General features: G+C 31.1%; 2 protein-coding genes across 2 annotated transcripts; both read right to left on the bottom strand.

The window, feature by feature from the left end:
- Positions 1-9,011: 9,011 nt before the first annotated feature.
- Positions 9,012-9,401, bottom strand: LOC137833438 (secreted RxLR effector protein 161-like). The gene has a single exon (XM_068641790.1). The coding sequence runs from the start codon at positions 9,399-9,401 to the stop codon at positions 9,012-9,014; it is 390 nt and encodes a 129-aa protein (XP_068497891.1).
- A 5,049-nt stretch (positions 9,402-14,450) lies between these two features.
- On the bottom strand, positions 14,451-20,305 carry LOC137831214 (heat shock 70 kDa protein 16). The gene is made up of 10 exons (XM_068638805.1): positions 20,087-20,305; positions 18,399-19,706; positions 17,886-18,098; positions 17,007-17,102; positions 16,773-16,919; positions 16,287-16,487; positions 15,822-15,968; positions 15,619-15,747; positions 15,395-15,525; positions 14,451-14,895 (listed from the first exon to the last, which is right to left on the bottom strand). The coding sequence occupies exons 2-10, from the start codon at positions 19,566-19,568 to the stop codon at positions 14,814-14,816; spliced, it is 2,316 nt and encodes a 771-aa protein (XP_068494906.1). The 5' UTR covers positions 19,569-19,706; positions 20,087-20,305; the 3' UTR covers positions 14,451-14,813.
- Positions 20,306-20,533: the final 228 nt, after the last annotated feature.

Raw genomic sequence — 20,533 nt, 5'->3', positions numbered from 1 at the left:
TCTGAACTGAGTTTTTTTACATGATTATCATCTATTACTAGTGTGGTGAAAATAAAATTGTTATAGAAATTATTATATATCATAAAAATGTTAGAAAATTATGTAAATTAATTTTATAATGTAATTGATATGAAATAGATGTTAGAATTTGGATTTAAATATAATTTAATACAATAAAAGGTTTATATATATATATATATATATATTAATATTTAATGAAAATCTAATCCGATAAAGATTGGAAAAGAATAGAAACGGATCTTGTCTTTGTAAAGGAAGTTGTTCACGATTAACCATAAAAAATAGAACGTGAGAATTTTTTTTTGCAAGAGATAGATTAATAAAATAAGATTAAAGAAACTGCTCACATAGGTACTTTGGTAAACATATATTTATTCACACTCAATGACCTTAATAATGGATTATTGAACTATAATAATAAATAAATTCATTGTTTTAATTAATATTTTAATTAGGTTTATTTGGGCCTTAACTATTATTTTTGCTAATTTTGTGTTTTTAGAGCAAATGGTTTCAAGGAAGCGTCTACCTTTGTAATTCTTGAATTAAAACACAAAACAAATTCTGAGGAGAGGAAAGAGAAAATAAAATCTACAATATCTCAGAAACAAAATTAGAAGCAAATCTTATGCAAAATACAAGAATTTAGGAAAGTTGGAAAACTGTTAACAAAATCTAAACTGCAATATTTTCCTAAGATCCTTGGAGAAGAAAAACCTATAAAAGGACACAAGCATCAAGAAGAAGGGAGGGAGCTTCATAGGATTTTCTTAGTTTTTCTTCTTCTTTGTAATTCTTTGGTTATGCTTCTGCATGGAAGGCTAAACCCTTTTGGTTGTTTTCTTTGTAATTTCCCATTGAGTTCTGAGGGGTTTTGGTTAATAAAAATTTCGTTTTTTAATTCCCTAGAGTAGTTGTTTTAATATTCTAAGCCCCTGAAAAACTAGTTTTTGTGAGAGGTTGTATTTGAACGTATGATTGAGAGTCTTCCTTATCTTATACTTTGGCTTCTTAGTAAGTTCACATTATTCTAATTAATTTCTTTCAAGAGAGAGGATATAAACATCCTCATGGAGTATATAACATTGGAGCATAAGTTCAATCTGATTTAGCTCAGTTGGAGGATTGAGAAATGATTAATCTTTAGAGAACCTATGAAGAATTGTGGAAGAACTTGGGGATCGATCAACCACTTTATATTTTCTGTTTTAATCTCTTTTATATTTTCTGCACAAGTATCTCAACCTTTTTTTATTATTATTGTTATCGTTAACTTTTATTTTATTGCTTGTAGATAGATTCTAAACACGGATTTATTGATTTTACTATTGGATTCGTTGGGAGACGACTTGGTGTTATCTTATCACAATTATATTATTATCTCTCTAGTGTTACACAAGTCTATGTTGGAATCATTTTAACTCAAAACGACAACTATCAAATTTGGTGTCGTCGTCAGGGAATCCAATTTGATTTTGGTTATCAGTTTTTTTTTTTTATTTATATAATTTTTTTATTTTCCTAATTTTATTTTTTGCATATTTAACTTGTGTTTTCTTCTTATTAGTTTTTATTTATTTAGTATAGCCTTAAAAAAAATAAACAAAAAAAATATAATATTTAGGATATTTTTTTCTTATTTTATTTTATCTCCTAATATCTCTTATCTTTATCTTGTTTTTATTTTATTTTATCTCCTTATATCTATTATCTTTATATTGTTTTGATTTTATTTCTTTATATATTTTATCTTTATCTTATTTTGTTTTGCCTTTATTTTATATCTTTTTTGTTTTTAGTTTTTTTTCCTGCCATTCTTTATTTATTTTTATTTTTTTGTTGTTGTATTTATTTTCTTTCTTTATTTATTTTTATATTTTTTCTTATTTTTTTAAGCATTAAGTGTAGCATTTGCATTAGTTTTTTTTAGGATTTTGCATTTAGAGTAGACACTTCAGTTGCTACTTTTTGATTTTGTTTCTTTAAATTGAAAGCAATTAGGAAGACTCTTGTTAGGAAAAACTTGGTTTTTAGTTTGTCCACATGTGACACACCTCTCTTTCTTGGGAGTTGACTTGGTTTACTTTTCAATTAAAAAAAAAAGGTTTGCTTTGTGGCGTTTAATAGGTGTTGGTATCCATTCCATATCTCCTTTGTTTTCAATTCCAAAATGGAACGAAAATTAGCTAAAGAAATTTACAATTATGATATTCATTATGATTTAAGCAGCCTCAACATTTTAATCCATATTGTTAGTAGTCTTATGAGCAACCTCAATAGCAACCATATTATCACCAATACTATTTTGATGAAAGTCAAACACCTTTTCAACCATTTTTGCAAAGTGATTATATGTAGCTTTTGATGTAATTTGTTTTGTTTTTAATGAAAGTAGATGCGACATTGCACACTATTAGTATATTTTGTGTGTTAAAAACTCACGTAAAAGTGTGCATTCAAATTAATGTTTTTATTTTTTATTATTATTTTAATTGAGTGCAAGTAAGGATTTTGATGATCACATCAAAATTGTTTTAAGATTCGAAAGTAGAATTGTGATTTCAAAATTTATTCAAATGATTTGAGATCTTACTAGAATGATTTTTTTTAATGAACGTTCGCGATATTAATTTTGGAATTAATTGTATTTTGGATTTGTAATCACCAAAGTGATCAAATGTTTATGTTTTATTTAATTCCAAAAAATTGATAAATTTTATTTCAATTACCTATAGAATGATGCTAAATTATGAATGGTTGATTTTTAGATAAATTGAAATTCATTATTATAAGATATTTATGGATCACCCAAAGGTTGATTAGTTATTCTTATAATTAATGGATATGACTGTTGGTAATAAGTATGCATTATCAGTTTTATTTATATATCCAAAGATAATAAATACTCCTAATTAATGCATATGTATTACTGAATAATGTTAATAGTATTAGTGACATTATGTTTTGTGTACTAATGTATCACCCAAAGGAAAACATTAGTATGAATAGAATGCTTATTATTTGAAATTCTATTGTTTGTTAAGTTTATGACTCAATATTAATGTTAAGTATGTGTTAATTGCAGTATGTATTCCTATATCTTTGCATTCACATGCTTCGTCTGTTCCAGTCTTGAATGATTTAAATTTTTTTAATTGGAGTGAACAAGTCCACTTTCACTTAGGTGTATTGGATCTTGATTTGACTTTTCAAATTGAGAAACATGTTGTTGTTATTGATGCTAGTAGCAATGAAAAGAAAGCTCATCATAGGGCTTGAGAAAAGTCAAACAAACTTAGTATGATGTTTATGCGAATGAGAATAACAAGTAATACTAACTCCGCTCTTCCCAATACTGATAATGCAAAAGAATTTATGAAATTTGTGGAAGAGCGCTCCTAAACTGCTGATAAGTCTCTTGCTGGGACATTAATGAGTACCTTAACCACCATGAAATTTGATGGTTCTCGTACTATGAATGAACATGTCATTGAAATGATAAATATTGCAGCAAGACTTAAGTCATTTGGAATGATAGTGGATCAGAACTTTCTTGTGCAGTTCATCTTGAACTCATTACCGTCTGAGTATGGTCCTTTACAAATGAACTATAATACGATGAAAGACAAATGGAATGTTCATGACTTGGACAATATGCTAGTTCAGGAAAAGACCAGACTTACGAATCAAGGAAACCACTCCATGAATTATGAGAACAATCAAAGACCTCGAAAGAAAGTTTACTAGAAACATGGAGAGGCTAAAAGACCATTAAAGATAAATGAGTCCTCTACTAAACTCTTGAAGAAAAATGACAAATGTCATTTTTGTGGGAAATCTGGACATTTCCGAAAGGATTTTCAGAAACGTAAGGCTTGGTTCGAAAAGAAAGGTAAGCATAATACTTATTAGGTATGTTTTGAGTCAGTCCTTAACTGAAGTTCCACATAATTCTTGGTGGATTGATTCTGGATGCACAAGTCATGTTTCTAATATGATGCAGGGTTTCCTTTCAACCCGAATCATAAAACCAAATGAAAAGTTTGTCTTTTCGGGGAATAGAATGAAGGTTGCAGTGGAAGTTGTCGGGACTTATTGTTTAATCTTTGACACTGGATTTTATTTAGACTTGATGGATACTTTTTATGTACCTAGTATCTCTAGGAATTTAGTTTCTTTGTCTAAACTTGATGTTGCTAGATACTCTTTTAAATTTGGGAATGGTTATTTCAGTTTGTATAAGTGTACTTGTTTGATTGGATCTATGATGGTTTATACAAACTGAATCTTGATTATTTATACGCTGAAACTCTTATGACCTTGCATCATAATGTTGACATTAAACGTAGTTTAGTGAATGAATGTTATGCTTTCTTGGGGCTTAAACGTTTATGTCATATTACCAAAAAAAGGATGGAGAGATTAGTAAAGAATGAAATACTTCCAAATTTAGATTTTACTGATCTAAATGAAATACTTCTTTGGTAATATGTCCCAAACGTTTATGCCACAATAAAACATAACATAACATTCATTCACTAAACTACATTTAGTGCCAACATTATGATGCGAGGTCATAAGAGTTTCAACATATAAATTATCAAGATTCAATTTATATAAACCATCATAAAGAGTATCAGATCTAATCAAACAAGTACGCTTATATAAAACTGAAACAACCATTCCCAAATTTAAAAGAGTATTCAACAAAATCAAGTTTAGACAAAGAAACTAAATTCCTTTAGATACTAGGTACATAAAAAGTATCCATCAAGTCTAAATAAAATCTAGTGTAAAGGATTAAACGATAAGTCCTGACAGCTTCCATTGGAACTTTCACTCTATTTCCCAGAAAGACAAACTTTTCATTTGGTTTTATGATTCGGGTTGAAAGGAAACCCTGCATCATATTAGAAACATGAGTTGTGCATCCAGAATCAATCCACCAAGAATTATGTGAAACTTCAGTTAAGGACTAATTCAAAAACACATAATAAGCATTATGCTTACCTTTCTTTTCGAACCAAGCCTTACATTTCTTTCAATCCTTTTGGAAAGGTCCAAAATTTCCACAGAAATGACATTTGTCTTTTTTCTTCTAGAGTTTAGTAGAGGACTCATTTATCTTTAATGGTCCTTTAGCCTTTCCATGTTTCTGGTAAACTTTCTTTCCAGGTCTTTGATTGTTCACATAATTAATGGAGTGGTTTCCTTGATTCTTAAGTCAGGTTTTTTCCTGAACTAACATATTGTCCAAGTCATGAACATTCCATTTGTCTTTCATGGTATTATAGTTCATTTGGAAAGGACCATACTCAGATGGTAATGAGTTCAAGATGAACTGCACAAGAAAGTTCTGATCCACTATCATTCCAAGTGACTTAAGTCTTGCTGCAATATTTGTCATTTCAATGACATGTTCATTCATAGTACGAGAACCATCAAATTTCATGGTGGTTAAGATACTCATTAATGTCCCAACAAGAGACTTATCAGTAGTTTTGGAGTGATCTTCCATGAATTTCATAAATTCTTTTGCATTATTAGGTTTGGGAAGAGTGGAGTTGCATTAAATTCTTTTGCATTATTACTTGTTATGCTCATTTGCATAAACATCAGGCTATGTCTGTTTGACTTTTCCCATGCCCTGATAAGCTTCCTCTTCATTGCTACTAGCATCAGTAACAACAAGTTTCTCAATTTGAAAAGCCAAATTAAAGATCCAATACACCTAAGTGAAATTGGACTTGTTCACTCCAATCAAAATAATTCAAACCATTGAAGACTGGAATAGACGGAGCATGCAAATGCAAAGATACAGAAATAAATATTGCAATTAACACATACTTAACATTAATACTTCGAGTCATAAACTTAATAGACAATACAAATTCAAATAATAAGCATTTTATGCATACTAATTGATGTGAGTTGATTTTTAGATGTTTTCATTTAGGTGACACTTACTTTAAGATTGAGCTTTTTGGAGTTAATGTTGATGACCTTCGGAAAATTCCCACTGGACACTAACTAACCAAGTGGTTAAGTAGGTGTGAATGTGCATTTCTCAAAGGCAAAGATAAAAGACATTGTATGGTGACATGTATGCAATTGCCAAAATAAAGAAGAAAACTAGACAAAATTAATGGAAAGGAAATATGAAGGAAATGGAAGAAACTTATGGAGATGGTGGTGGGTGGTCACGCCACTTAATGGGTGGAAACCACCAATATAAGTGCTAGGCCGCCACTTGAGAGTTTCATTCTCATCAAGATAAGACCAAAAGGAAGAGGAGACAATACTCACTCAAGCTCTAATAATATTTGTGCAGAGTAACTTTTCTATTCAATTTCAACATCTCAAATACAATGGGTATGCCTCCTATTTATAGGTGAAGGAGCCTTGTAAAACAAACAAGAGGGGTAGAATGGGAAAAGGAAAAAAATGGGCAGCCTTATGGTTTGACTAAGTCAAACCCGCATCCTAGGCTTCTCCTTCTAGAAAATAGGTCAAAATGCCTTCCTAAAGAGTTAGGAACAAGATAAAATGCTATCCACACCCCCTATTATGCTAAAGGCGCACCTTATTCTAGCCCATCTTTGCTATTTTGACCCCTAAAGTGAGCCCAAATTATTTACAACATGTTTTATTCTTAAGAAGACTAGAAGAAAGAATAATTGGTGTTCTGGTCTACGCCTATTTCTTCTTCCGGTAAGCTCCACTAGATTTTTGGTGGGGTCTTGACTTGCTTGTTGAGAAGACTGTGATTTGTCTCTTGGGTCCTTGGTCATCTCCTTGCTAACTTGGTTTGTATCACTAATGTTTTCCTTTGGGTGATACATTAGTACATAAAACATAATGTCATTAATAATATTAACATTATTCAGTTATACATATGCATTAATTAAGAGTGTTTATTATCTTTGGATATATAAATAAAACTAATAACACATACTTATTACCAACAGTCATATCCGTTAATTATAAAACCAACTAAGCAACCTTTGGGTGATCCATAAATGTCTTATAATAATGAATTTCAATTTACCTATAAATCAATCATTCATAATTTAGCATCATTCTATAGGTAATTGAAATAAAATTTATCATTTATTTGGAATTAAATAAAACATAAACATTTAATCACTTTGGAGATTACAAATCCAACATACAATTAATTCCAAAATTAACATCACGAACAATCATTAAAAAAAATCATTCTAGTAAGATCTCAAATCATTTGAATAAATTCCAAAATCACAATTCTACTTTCGAGTCTTAAAATAGTTTTGTTGTGATCATCAAAATTCTTACTTGCACTCAATTAAAATAAAAATAATAATAAAATGAAAACATTAATTTGAGTGCACACTTTTACGTGGGTTTTTAACACACAAAATATACTAACAGTATAATACCGCATTTACTTTCATTCAAAATAAAATTGACATCAAAAGTTATATATAATATATATATATATATATAAGCATTAGAGGGGCGTGAGCATTACAGGGAAGTCACCTACATATCTTTCAAGTAATTACACTTTTCATATAAATTATTGGTAGCACAAAAGAAAAGTTAATGGCTTCATTCGGCAGTGCAACGCGAAAGAAAAAAAAGATATATTCTATTCAATTAATTCTTCATAATTATGAAATCATAATTTTAAAATTAGGGTTCTTAAAATTGAGGAAATGTTAAAGTTAGGGTTCTTAAGATTTGGGAAAAATATTTTTGATGGAGAATCATAAATTTGAATAACTAGGTTGTGATACCACATGTAAAATAACACATACATAATGCATACAATTATGCACATCATAAGGATCTTTCAATTATGATTCTCACACATAATATTCAATTATAATAGAGATAAACACTTACATGGATCCATGAGAGTTCCTATATGAGTTGTTTCTTTAATCTCCTTTACTTAATCTATCTCTTGCAATTCCTTTCTTTTCACGTTCTTTCTTGATGGTTAACCGTGAACAACTTCCTTTGTAGAGACAGAACTCATTTCTATTCTTTCCCAATCTCTATCAGATTAGGTTTTCATTAGGAATCATAATATATATATATATATATATATATATATATATATATAACTTATCACATTCTATTCAGGCCCAAAAGCCCAAAATATATTTCATATGAGTCACATTATAAAATTAATTTACATAATTTTCTAACATTCTCCCACTTGACATAAATTTACATATGAGCTATAATAATTTCATGATTTAATAGTTACATAAATCATAATGTGCATTGAAAGGCCTTATGTAAATTGGTTTTATCATCAAACAAAATCAAATCAAGGATACATAAATAATAAGAGTCATGACAGTTACATGTCATTTAATCAACACATTTCCTTCCATGTACTATTATGTCATCCTTTCTCCTTAATATGACTTTATAATGAGAAGTCCATAATGGGTGCAAACATAATGTCATTTTCATGAACAATAACATAATTTGTTTTCCACACCGTAATTTACATGCATATACATAAAGTTGAAAACATAGATTTCATAAACTTTTATATATTAATGAGCTCAGAGTGTTAAATAAGCATTAATAATAATATTCATCATTCACAAGTAGACATAATGCTCATATTCTCAACATGACCACTAAATGTTTTAGGTGGTAACCCTTTTGTTAAAGAGTCAATAAGCATAAAATCAGTGTTAATATGTTCTATTGACACTATGTTTGTGAACTTCCTCTTTAACGACAAAGTATTTCAATTTCATATGTTTAACACTTTTCGAATACTTGTTGTTTTTAGAAAAGAAGGTAGTTGTGAAATTATCACAATAAATTCTCAGCGACTTGGCAATATTGTCAACAATTCCAAGTTCTGAAATAAAATTCCACAACCAATTAGCTTGAACTGTGGCCTCAAAGCATGCCACAAATTCAACCTCTTTGGTGGATGCAACAATGACTGACTGCTTCGCACTTTTCCATAAAATCATTCATCCGGATAAAAGATACACATAACCAAATGTGGATTTTCTTGTATCCATACAACCAGCAAAATCTGAATTTGTATATCCAATCACCTCAAGATGATCAAATTTTCTATACGTAAGCATGTGATTCTTTGTTCCTTGTAAGTATCTTAAAACTTTATTTGCAACTTTCCAATGATCGAATCCTGGATCACTCTGGTATCTACGAAGCATACTAACTGCAAAGCTAATATCTGGTCTTGTACATGTTTGAGCATACATCAAACACCCAACAACAAATGCATAAGGGATATTCTCCATTTGTTTTCGTTCCAAATCATTCTTGGGACATTGTATGAGACTAAATTTGTCTCCTTTTTGTATTGGAATAGGAGATGTTGAACATTTATCCATTTTGAATCTCTCTCTTACACGCTTTCTGAGACAAGCCTAACAATCCTTATGATCTATCACAAAATATTTCTATTCCTGTCACATAGTATGTCTCACCCATATCTTGCATTTCAAAGTTATTAGAGAGAAACTTCTTAGTCTTGCTTAATAGACTAAGATCATTAGTTGCAAGCAAGATATCATCAACATATAGAATCAGAAATATAAACTTGCTCCCACTGACCTTCAAATATATACACCGATCAACAATGTTTTCCTTAAATCCAAAAGAAACATTAGTATCATTGAACTTAAGATACCATTGTCTAAAGCATGTTTAAGTCCGTATATTGATTTCTTAAGTTTACACACGATGTATTCCTTTCCTTCTTCAATGAACCCCACTGGTTGGTCCATATAAACATTCTCTTCTAAATTCCCATTCAAAAAGACAGTTTTAACATCCATCTTATGCAACTTAAGATCATAACGAGCTACTAACGCCATGATAATTCTAAAGGATCTTTCTTAAAAACAGGTGAAAATATTTCCTTACAAACAATGTCGTCCTTTTGAGTAAAACTTTTTGGCAACAAGTTGGACCTTATAACGTTCAATATTGTCATGAGAGTCACATTTAGTCTTAAAGACCCATTTACACCTAACTCTCTTACATTTTTCTGGAAATTCCATAAGACCCCATACATCATTGTGCGCCATTGATTTAAGCTCATATTTTATGGCATCTAACCACTTATCAGAATTATCACCATTGATGGCTTTTGAAAAGGAAACTAGGTCATTATCAATGCCTAAGTCATTTTTTGACTCTTGTAGATAAACCACATAATCATTCGAAATAGCAAACTTTATTTCTCTTTGAGATCTTCTTAATACTATTTCTTGTGGTTGTTCTACTACAGGTTCATTGTTAACCTCATGATCATTAATTTGTTGTTCTTCTTCATCGTTAAGTGATTCAACTACATTAGGAACAACAATACTTGAAGTAGAGGTACTAGTTAAAGGAACTTGTGTTTTAACTTCCTCAACCTCCACGTCCCACTAGTTTCACCATTTTCAATGAACCATGCATTTTCAGTTTCAACAATTCTTTATGGGTAGGACAGGAAAACATATACCCTTTTGACTTTGCTAGATAACCAATGAAATATCCACTGATTGTTCTTGCATCCAATTTCTTTTCTTGCGGATTGTATATTCTAATTTCTGTTTGACATCCCCAAACATGCAGGTGTCTCAAACTGGGTTTCCTACTTGTCCACAATTCAAAAGGTGTCTTTTGAACTGCCTTACTAGGAATCCTGTGAGCTGATTTTAAGATTGCACATTTTATGGGTTTCACTTTGTTTATGGTTTTTTATTTTAAGCAAAATATGGTGAGAAACCCAAAGAAGATTCTCACTGGACACAAACTTAACCAAGTGGTTAAGTGTGAAGGTTCACTTCTAGAGGGCAAAGAAAAAATACAATTATATGGTGGTGATGATGAAAAGGTGCAAAATTAAAAAGTATATAAGGGAAAGAAAGAAGATGGAAAAATAATGGACAAAGATGAACACAAGAACATAAAGGAATGAAAAATAAAAACATGAAAGAAAAGAGAAGCCTAAGATGATGAAGGTGTGGTCACGACACTTGGAGGGGAAGGAGACTCCAAGATGGGTGCTGAAGAGCTGCCACTTGAGGTGTTGTGCACTCAAGATAAGAGACAAAGATAATAGGAGACTCAACTCACTAAACACTCTAACAAAGTTTCTTTTCTATTCAAAATTTAATGTAAAAATACATGAGGCAAGACACCCTTTATATAGGAGAGAGTGACTTGGGGAGCAAGAGTGAGAAGGGTAGGGGCATCATTTATGAAAAACCTTCTAGAAGGTAGGTCAAAGAAACCCTAAATCTAGGTGCACATGTTTTGAAAGGTGGGCTTGGCATAAGCCCAAATTACTAAGCACACCCTACTCTAGCTTATTCTTCTATTTGGACCCCCAAAAAGAGCCAAAATTATTTACATAAACTTGTCTTGTAAAAAAACCAGAAGAAAGAACATCTAATGCTCCGACCTATTTTCAGTTCTTTTTCTGTTGAGGTCTTTCTAATGTTTGGTGGGGCCTGGTCTTGTATGATGTGATGATTGACATAATTTTGAAATATCTGTTGTATCCTTAGTTATCTGCTTGTCGAGGTGGTTTGCATCACCTATTCAACAGAACATGGCAGTTTTTAAAAAATACATCCATAATGATACATGTAAAGATGAATTACTTAACATACTCCTAACGATATCCATTAAGGTTGGATTACGACTTTTTGACACACCATTTTGTTGTGGTTTCTTGGCATTGTGTATTAAGCATAAATACCACGTTTCTCAAGAAACTTAGCAAATGAACCAGGGTGTTGTCCACTTTCATCATACTTTCCATAATATTCACCACCTCTATCTGACCTGACAATTTTCACCTTTTTGACTAATTGCCTTTCCACTTTATTTATATAAACTTCCAAAGCATGCACTACTTGATATTTTTCATGCAGTAAATAGACATAACCTTAACGTGAAAAATCATCAATAAAGGTGATAAAATACCTCTTATTGTTGAAAGAATTTACATCAAAAGGTTTACACATATCAATGTGTATAATTTCAAGAAGTTGAGTGCTTCTTGTGGCTCTCTTCTTTGTGTGTTTTGTTTGTTTGCCTTTAATACAATCCACACATACATTCAGATTAGTAAAATCTAAATTTGGAAGTATTTCATTCTTTACTCATCTTTCCATCCCTTCTTTGGAAATATGTTTCAAACGTTTATGCCACAAGAAAGTAGAACATTCATTCACTAATAGAAACAGGTTCTATCTCTACAAAGAAAGTTGTTCACAGTTAATCATCAAGAAAGAACGTGAAAAGAAAGGAATAGCAAGAGATAGATTGAGAAAAGGAGATTAAAAAAATTGTTCACATAGGGACTCTCATGGATCAAGGTAAGTATCTATCTCTATTATAATTGAATATTATGTGTGAGAATCATAATTGAAAGATCCTTATGATGTGCATAATTGTATGCATTATGTATATGTTATTTTACATGACGATCATATATCATAAATTTGTAAATTTTTTAATAATTGTTTTGAGAAACTATGTCTAAGATAATTTTTAAATGATTAAAAGTTTATCTAATAAAGAATTATTTTAGATTATATAATATTGTAATTGAGACCTTATTATTTGAAATAAATGTTACAATAACAGATGACTTGAGGGAGTGGTATTCTTAAATCTATTTTGTTATCATAGGTTTCAAATAATAGATTATTCAACCATCTTCAAAACAAAATCATTCTCTTTTTTCAAGTTTTGTAAAAATACTTCTAAGAAGAGAATCAGTGATAGGAGAGATTGTGGAAGATAGTAACAAGATTAATGTAGAGTTTGAAATCATAATTCATCTAGCATTATTGTATTAAAGATAAATAATAGTTTAGTACAATAAATATTTTCCGTTTTTAGAATAATAATAAAATTACAATTTTAGTACGATAATTTTAATTAAATTAATTTTATTTGAAGTATATTAATGATTAATATAATTGAGTACTATTTGATATGTCATTGTAGTTATGTTAGGAAAAATTATTTAGTTGTCTGTACAAAAAATTAAGAATCCATAGGAATGAAATTAAAGTTGGGAGTTTTTATAAATAGATAAGATGAAATTTGAGAATCAATTCAAACAAAATTAAAGTTTTGGACGTCTGTTTGTAAAAGAAATACAATTTAGAAGGGTAAATGTTCTTTTCCTTGGATGAAAAGACTTTCAAAATATTGGAAAATATCAATATTTGTCAAATTTCCGATTTTACTTAAAAATACTTTTTAGGAAAAAATTGTAAAATATTTTTTAAAAAGTAATGTCATCTATTTAAAATTATACATTTACAATAAAACATTACTAAACTCATTTTATTTTAATTTATTTTTCATAAAAGTATTGTAATGATAATAAAGAAATTCAAACAGTATATTTAACATTTTTAATTTTTGAAAAATTCAAATTATTTGAGTTATGTTTACAAATAATGTAATTGATAGAAAAATTAAATATTAATAAAAAATGAAAATATTTAATTTTATAAAAATTATTCTAAAGGTTTATTTAATGAGTATTTTTAATAAAATCTCTACTAAATTTTTTTAGTTTATTGAGTATTTCTAATTTTTATATTTTTCAATTGAGTCCTATAATTTAATTATTTTCATTAATTCGATTATACGATTGTTATCTTATTTAGTCATCTTAACTATCTTATTTACTTGTAAACATGATTAATATAAAACAATATTAACTAATATAAAGTAACAAGGCGACTTGCTTTAATTTAAAATATAATGAGATGGTCATGTTCAATACCTTCCATGTAATTACCTACACTAAGCAATAACTATTATTATTATCAAACACAATTTTAATAAAATTAACAAAAATGATTTATTTTACAACAGAAATTTTATTAAAAAATATAAAACTTTGAATACTACATTGATCAAAAAACTTAACAGGGATTTAATTAAAAGCACCCAAATCTAGAAGCAACTTAAAATTTAATTAAGCCTATTCTTAATTCTAATTTTTAACTTTTCATTTTCTTTAATCCAATCATTCTAAAAATATCTCAACCTAACTATTAGATTAATGAATAACTGTTTAAAGTTAATTATGGACAAAAATAACTTGATTTCTCCCTAATCTTGTACACATAACTTCAATTTATTTAACCATTATTGATGCACTAGTTAGCATTTGCCATCTCTTAGTTTGTTTAGTACTAAAAAGAATTTGGAAGTAATATGTAATTCAAGTCAAATTCTTCCTAATGTGACTAAGTGAGTCTAAACTATAATACATCAATAATATAACAAATCAATAACTCTAATGTTACACAACACTATTGAACATAACAATCCTCATAGAAGAACACCATATAAAGAAAAATTGATAAATTAAAAAAGAGAGTATCATGAAAAATGTGACCAGCCTAATATTAAACATAATGATTTAATTTCATAGAATATCATGAAGCCGCATAACAACTTATTATATGCTAAAAGAGTTTCACAACAAACTCCAACATCAACAGAGGCTGACCAATCAATTTTGTAAGAATTTCTTTGAGCACAATGGATGAACAAGGGCCACTAATACTCCACACATTTTTATCCCTTAAAGTGGAATCTATTTGATTCATTTGAAGAACTATATCATATCATAATAGATTAGAAAAATTATCAAAATACAAAACGCTGCAAAACAGAAATGCAAGGAATTTTTTTGCTATATTTGTCAGATGGTATCAGTAATGAAAACTTGGCTCTTCAGCTCATGTGGTATAATAATCTCAATGTATTCATGGATCATTGAACGAATCTGGCATGTCTTTATCTTCTGGAGATGGAGAAGTCTTGGATCCCAATATGTGTTGGCATGTTCTAGAAACCATCAAAATGGGACATTTGTTAATGCTGAGATAAAATCAGAAGGAAAAAGACAAACATGTTTGTAAGACCATCTGAACAATGTTATGCACAAGCTAGTGTATCATCCAAAGGACAAAACTTAGATGTAGTTACTTAGGCATTTGTGTTCTTCTTCTATCAAAATTAAATTCACCTCAATAATCTGCCTAATAAATATTTTGATTAAATGTTAACACAGATTACTAAGGTAAAAACTCTAATTTGATGTAGAAAAACATTAAAAGGACTGTATCTAAGTTTTGTCCTAGCTCAGAATTATCATAACAATATTATTTGCAATGAAATCTATTAACTATGAGGAACTTTATTACATGAATCAAAATATTTGGTTGCCTAATAGTACTACAATTTAATGAATACTTATTCCCAGACTCTTCTTTTTAAGTTTTGTGTCCCATGGACTATGAAAACTATAACTATACAGTTCTGAAAAGGAAAACAGAAATCATACAGGTTAAACTCTTCTGTCTTGCTCTTAATATCACTTGACCATAATATTGGGTCAGTATTCTTAGGAAAGGATTCTTGTTGCTGGATCTTCTCTTTCAACCACTGCTCTGCTTTATTGCACTCGTTGATGATCTGAAACAATAAAATCATCACTTGAAAGCTGATCTAAACAATAAAATCATCATCTAATCACAATAGAATATACTAGCCTAATTTTCACTGTACCAGTTCTTTATCCTGGGGTGGAAGGGATTCTGCAGATGTCCGATGCTTTAAAATGCACTTCGATAAATCCTCTTTAGCTTGCACTCTTTCTTTTTCATCTTTGAAACGATTCTCAATTGGATCTACCAGCTACAAGATGACACAGATTGTAAACAATAAGCCCGAAAAGGGATTCAGTGATAGAAAAAAAGAGGAAAAATAACCTTTTTCAGATCTTCCAGTTTTGAAGAATAAGCATTCTCAGTTTCATCAACACCATCCTCATAAAGCCATTCCTCAGTCTCTTGAAGACTCCTAGATATGTCATCCCTCTCGTGTTCACTCGCAAAGCTTCGATATGTGTGGAAGAGCTATTTAAATATGCAAATAAATTTAAATTTCAGCTCACAAAGGAAAATAAACCAAAAACATAATCTTCAAATGCCAGATCCATTGAAAGGGATCCAGATTTGGTATTTCCGACCCTGTGCAGATAAGACCACCCAGAAACTAATTTTAGCCTTACATTTACAAATGAATCACCACAGATAGACATGAAAATCAATTTTCAATAACTACAAGCTATAAAGTTTCTCAATGTGACACTTAAGACTTTTAATTAACTCTAAAAAAGTTAAGCCTCCAATTCTTTAAAAAAGGAACAAATTGTTGAGACATTGAATCTGTACCTTACTCCTCATATCATAGACATAAGACTCCAAACTATTCTTCTTTTCTTTGGTTTGCTCTATAATTATGTCCTGTTGGGCCAACTGGAGTTCTTTTTCACGAGCTTCTGAAATTTCTGCCTTTGTCATTCCACCATAGATATTCTCATTCACTGGCACATCAACCCGTCTGGTACCCTTATCTTTTCTTATACCATCGACCTGTAAAAAAGGTATTATCGAAATATTTTAACTTAATCCAAACACTGAAATAAATCATATCTGCAATCATAATTAATTATCACCACAATCACAACAACCTGTAAAAAGCTATGATATTTACTCCAAACACCAACAATTCATGATAAAATTGCCTCTTACATTTTACCTATAAAATTCCATGCTCAAATCAAAGGATAAAATTACTAGAAAACTCTAACATCAGAGATTCCCCAGTAAGTTAAAAAAAAGTGAGAAACAATGAGGGGGGAAAACATGAGTACTTACAGAACTGTATGGAGATTCCAACTTCTTATTGGTAATATCTTCAAACCCATTGGTAACTGTCTCAGGAATGGGATCAATATCCATTTCATCAGAATTTGAATTATGATCACCCGCCATAACCAAATCATCCATGTCATTCTTGATCAACTGGAATCACAGAAAGGTTTATGTCCAAAGATCTCTTAGAAAAACAAATAACAAAATATGGAAAGATAAAAGAGGCTTCTTACTTACTGTAGCTGATTCAATATTGAGAATTCCATGCAGATCAAGTGAAACTCTAACTTTAACTCTGCTCTTACTACCATGGGATCCATGGAAAGGGCCAATCTGAAATGAAGCGTTGATCAAATGCATAAGCATATCTCAAGGTTAGGGCATGCAGATAATGCATGCTGAATTACCAGCACATGGAATGATGCTAGATCTACCACATACACTTCCTCGTTTTCCTAACAATGATTTAATCAAGTGTATGCTTATCCACAGAAAACTGATCCCACTTTCGTATTGTTAAATCTAATTAGGTTTACATTACAACAAACTATGGTTTCCTTTTATGTCAGGACAAAGTCACAGTCACAGGTCATTTGGTAACGAAGTCTATCTCTCATTAGGAAATAGGGTGAGGGTCTATTACAATAGCTCTGGATCCATTAAAGTAACTTTTTTCACTTCAAAACAATAACTGACAGCAGTCACACAAAACGTTTGGAGATACTTGCATATATTGCATTAACAACTGCAAAATATTGGAATACTACAGCTCCCACAAAAAAGTATTGATTGTGGTAATGATAAATAACCACTATGAAATTTAAATTTAAAACATATCTATGAATTATTGAGTACCCAAAAAACTAAAACAAAGATCATTTAAAAGTTTACATAGAATTACCCCCCCCACCCCCCCCCCCCCCCCCAAAAAAAAAAAAACAAAGATCTCACCCCAAAATTTTAGAGCATTAAGCACACAGGAAAAGCAGAAGAGTGGGGATGATAACTACTCCCAAAGAGTGTGGTTTAGGAGAAAATATAAAATAAATAAAAATGAGCACGAAACAAAATAATTTAAACCGATTTACACAAGCAGAATGTTCTAAAGTGGTATACCGTGACACAACTAATTTTAGGAGATGTCCCAGGTGGTAGTTCATCTGGATTAACATAGAACGCTTCCAAATGAAACAAATTACTTCGCTGAAAGGCTATGACTTTAACACTTGGAAAGGGTTGGCCTTTTGGGAAAAGTACACCATTTGATATCACAGCAATTGGGCCTTCATCTGATGAAAGTCCAATAGAAAAGGGAATAACATCCTGAACCTGAAAAAACATGAGAAATCACATTAATCATATACAGAACAATACAACAAATAGAGGCTAACTCTATACTTTTGAGAAATTGAAGTAATGGAAGTGTCATTTTAAATCAGAAAAGGAGAAAAATGGAACTACGGAAAACAAGCAAAAGGCAGAAACTAAACTTTCTTAGAATAAATCTAGCTAATAACTTGATTCGTTCACAATTACTACATTTCTTAGAATCCATAAAATCAATTCTAATCAGCAATACATAACATAACGATAGGATGAGGATAGATTTGAAAAAATGTGTATACAAACCTCGTATTCTCTCACACGGTAAACAGGACTGAGCATTGCACACTGTAGAGCACAACCACGAGCTACACACTCACTTGCATTCAGCTGTCGACTGGGTTCTCTCTTGAATAAGGAAATTAGTATTGTACTTATAGCTGGAATCCTAGAACCCGAACCAACTAGCTCTACAGAAGAAATCTTCTCCGCTGTCAAGTTTGCATCCGTTAATGCTCTGAGGCAAGGAATAGAAACTCTTTCTAATAATCCTGATGCGAGCTTTTCAAATTCTTCCCTTGAGATAAGGCCCTTAACATCCTTCTCATCCATCAAGCACTCGATATTTAGCGGTGCCTCTAGATTTGCACTCAAAACTTTCTTCAATTTCTCACATGCTGCACGTAGCCTAAAGCACGCCTTGGGATTAGAATACACATCAATGTGGTACTCTTGCTTGAATTTTGCTGCAAAATGACTAAAAATAACTTCATCAAAGTTCCTTCCCCCTAAGCTCCTGTCAGATGCCTGTGAAAGTATCTTCATTTTCCCAAACTCAAATGATGCAATAGAGACCTGTGTGTCACAATGACCAACGTCAATAAATGCAACATAAACCGGACCTGTACTGGTAAAATCTGTTTTGTACATTCCATAACTAAGGGCAGTTGCAGTACAATCATGGATCAATCTCAGAGGTTTCAACCCTGCAATTTTAGCTGCATCAAGATATGCCCGTCTCTGCAAGTCCGTAAAGTATGATGGGATCCCAATAACACAATCTGAAATGGGCATCTCCAAATCTTTTTCAGTCATAGTCTTCAAGTGAGCAAAGAGCATGGACATTATTTGAACAGGCGTAAATACATGAATCTCCCCCAAGTACTTCAAGTGAATCAAAATGCCTCCATCTGGACTCTCCGAAGTTTCAAGAGGGAGCATTTTCAGCTCTTTATCCACATCAGGATCTGCAAATTTCCTTCCTATTAGTCTCTTTATTTGTGATATAGTGGATTTGATATGCATCATAGCCGAAGCAGCACCAGCAGATCCCAAAAGCCGCTGCTTCTCGTTAAAGCAGACCACAGCTGGGGTTTCGCGTTTGGATTCATAATTCAACAAAACATCAATCCCACGTTCCCTAACTACAGCAATGACACAGTTCTCATTACCAATGTCAAACCCCACCACACTCATCTCAACTCACTTGCACCAAACTTCAACCAATTAGTCCAATCCAATTCACCCACTCTACTCAACCAACACCCCCCCAAATCCAAAACTTCACAAGATTCCGAAAAACAAGCCCAGAAACCTAGGCTCCACCACAAATCACTGCAAAAGAAAACACAAGGTATAGAAAAATCATAAATTTTTATCATCAAAATGAAAAAAAAAAATGAAAACACTAACAAACTAAACACCCTCTATTCTTAATAATTCCTTAGATTTTCCATCAGGTCCAACAAGCAGGAACAAAAGTAAAGGGAGGGGGGCGCCGGGAAGGAAAATGATGAAGCGGGGAAGGGGCACCAACAATTTGTGCCAACCCCATTAGTAAAAATGCTATTTTTCAGCTGAATTTTCCTCCGCTTCAAGAAAAAATTGAGGGGGTGAAAGAGGGCAATGCTATGAATGTAACAAGAAGCAACATAAGCTAACAAAAAGTGGATTGAGGCAATCTGAATTAAAGAGAAACGAAGAAAGGAATATACCTTACGGGTTGTAGAATCAAGAAGAATTTGGGATTGCATAGTGCGAGTGGTGACGAAGATGGAATACGAAGAGAGAGAGAGAGAGAAATCTTCACTTTATTTCAATGGCACGAAGCAGGGTTTTTTACAGAATGCAGCAACGACGCCAAATATGAGAATAATGAGTTTATTTGGGGTCATATTTGTAAAAGAGGGTTTTGCATTTATACCCTATCATTCAAGAAAGAAGATGAAAGGGTGGGATGGAAATAGTTAATACAGGAATAATAAACAGTATTATTTTAATGAAAGTATTAATATTCAATATATAATATATTAATTTGTTAACTTCTAATCTTATATCTCTAACTTGAAGTGATTTTAATATTTATAAAATATTTTTTATTACTTTAATTTATTCTAATAGGAGTGTTTAAATTCAAACTGGTCCAAAAATAATTAAAATCC

The sequence above is a fragment of the Phaseolus vulgaris genome, chromosome 6 (genome assembly GCF_000499845.2).
Source record: "Phaseolus vulgaris cultivar G19833 chromosome 6, P. vulgaris v2.0, whole genome shotgun sequence".
NCBI lineage: Eukaryota > Viridiplantae > Streptophyta > Magnoliopsida > Fabales > Fabaceae > Phaseolus > Phaseolus vulgaris.
The sequence above is the reverse complement of the archived record's forward strand: the minus strand, read 5'-3'. Positions and strand labels throughout refer to the sequence as shown.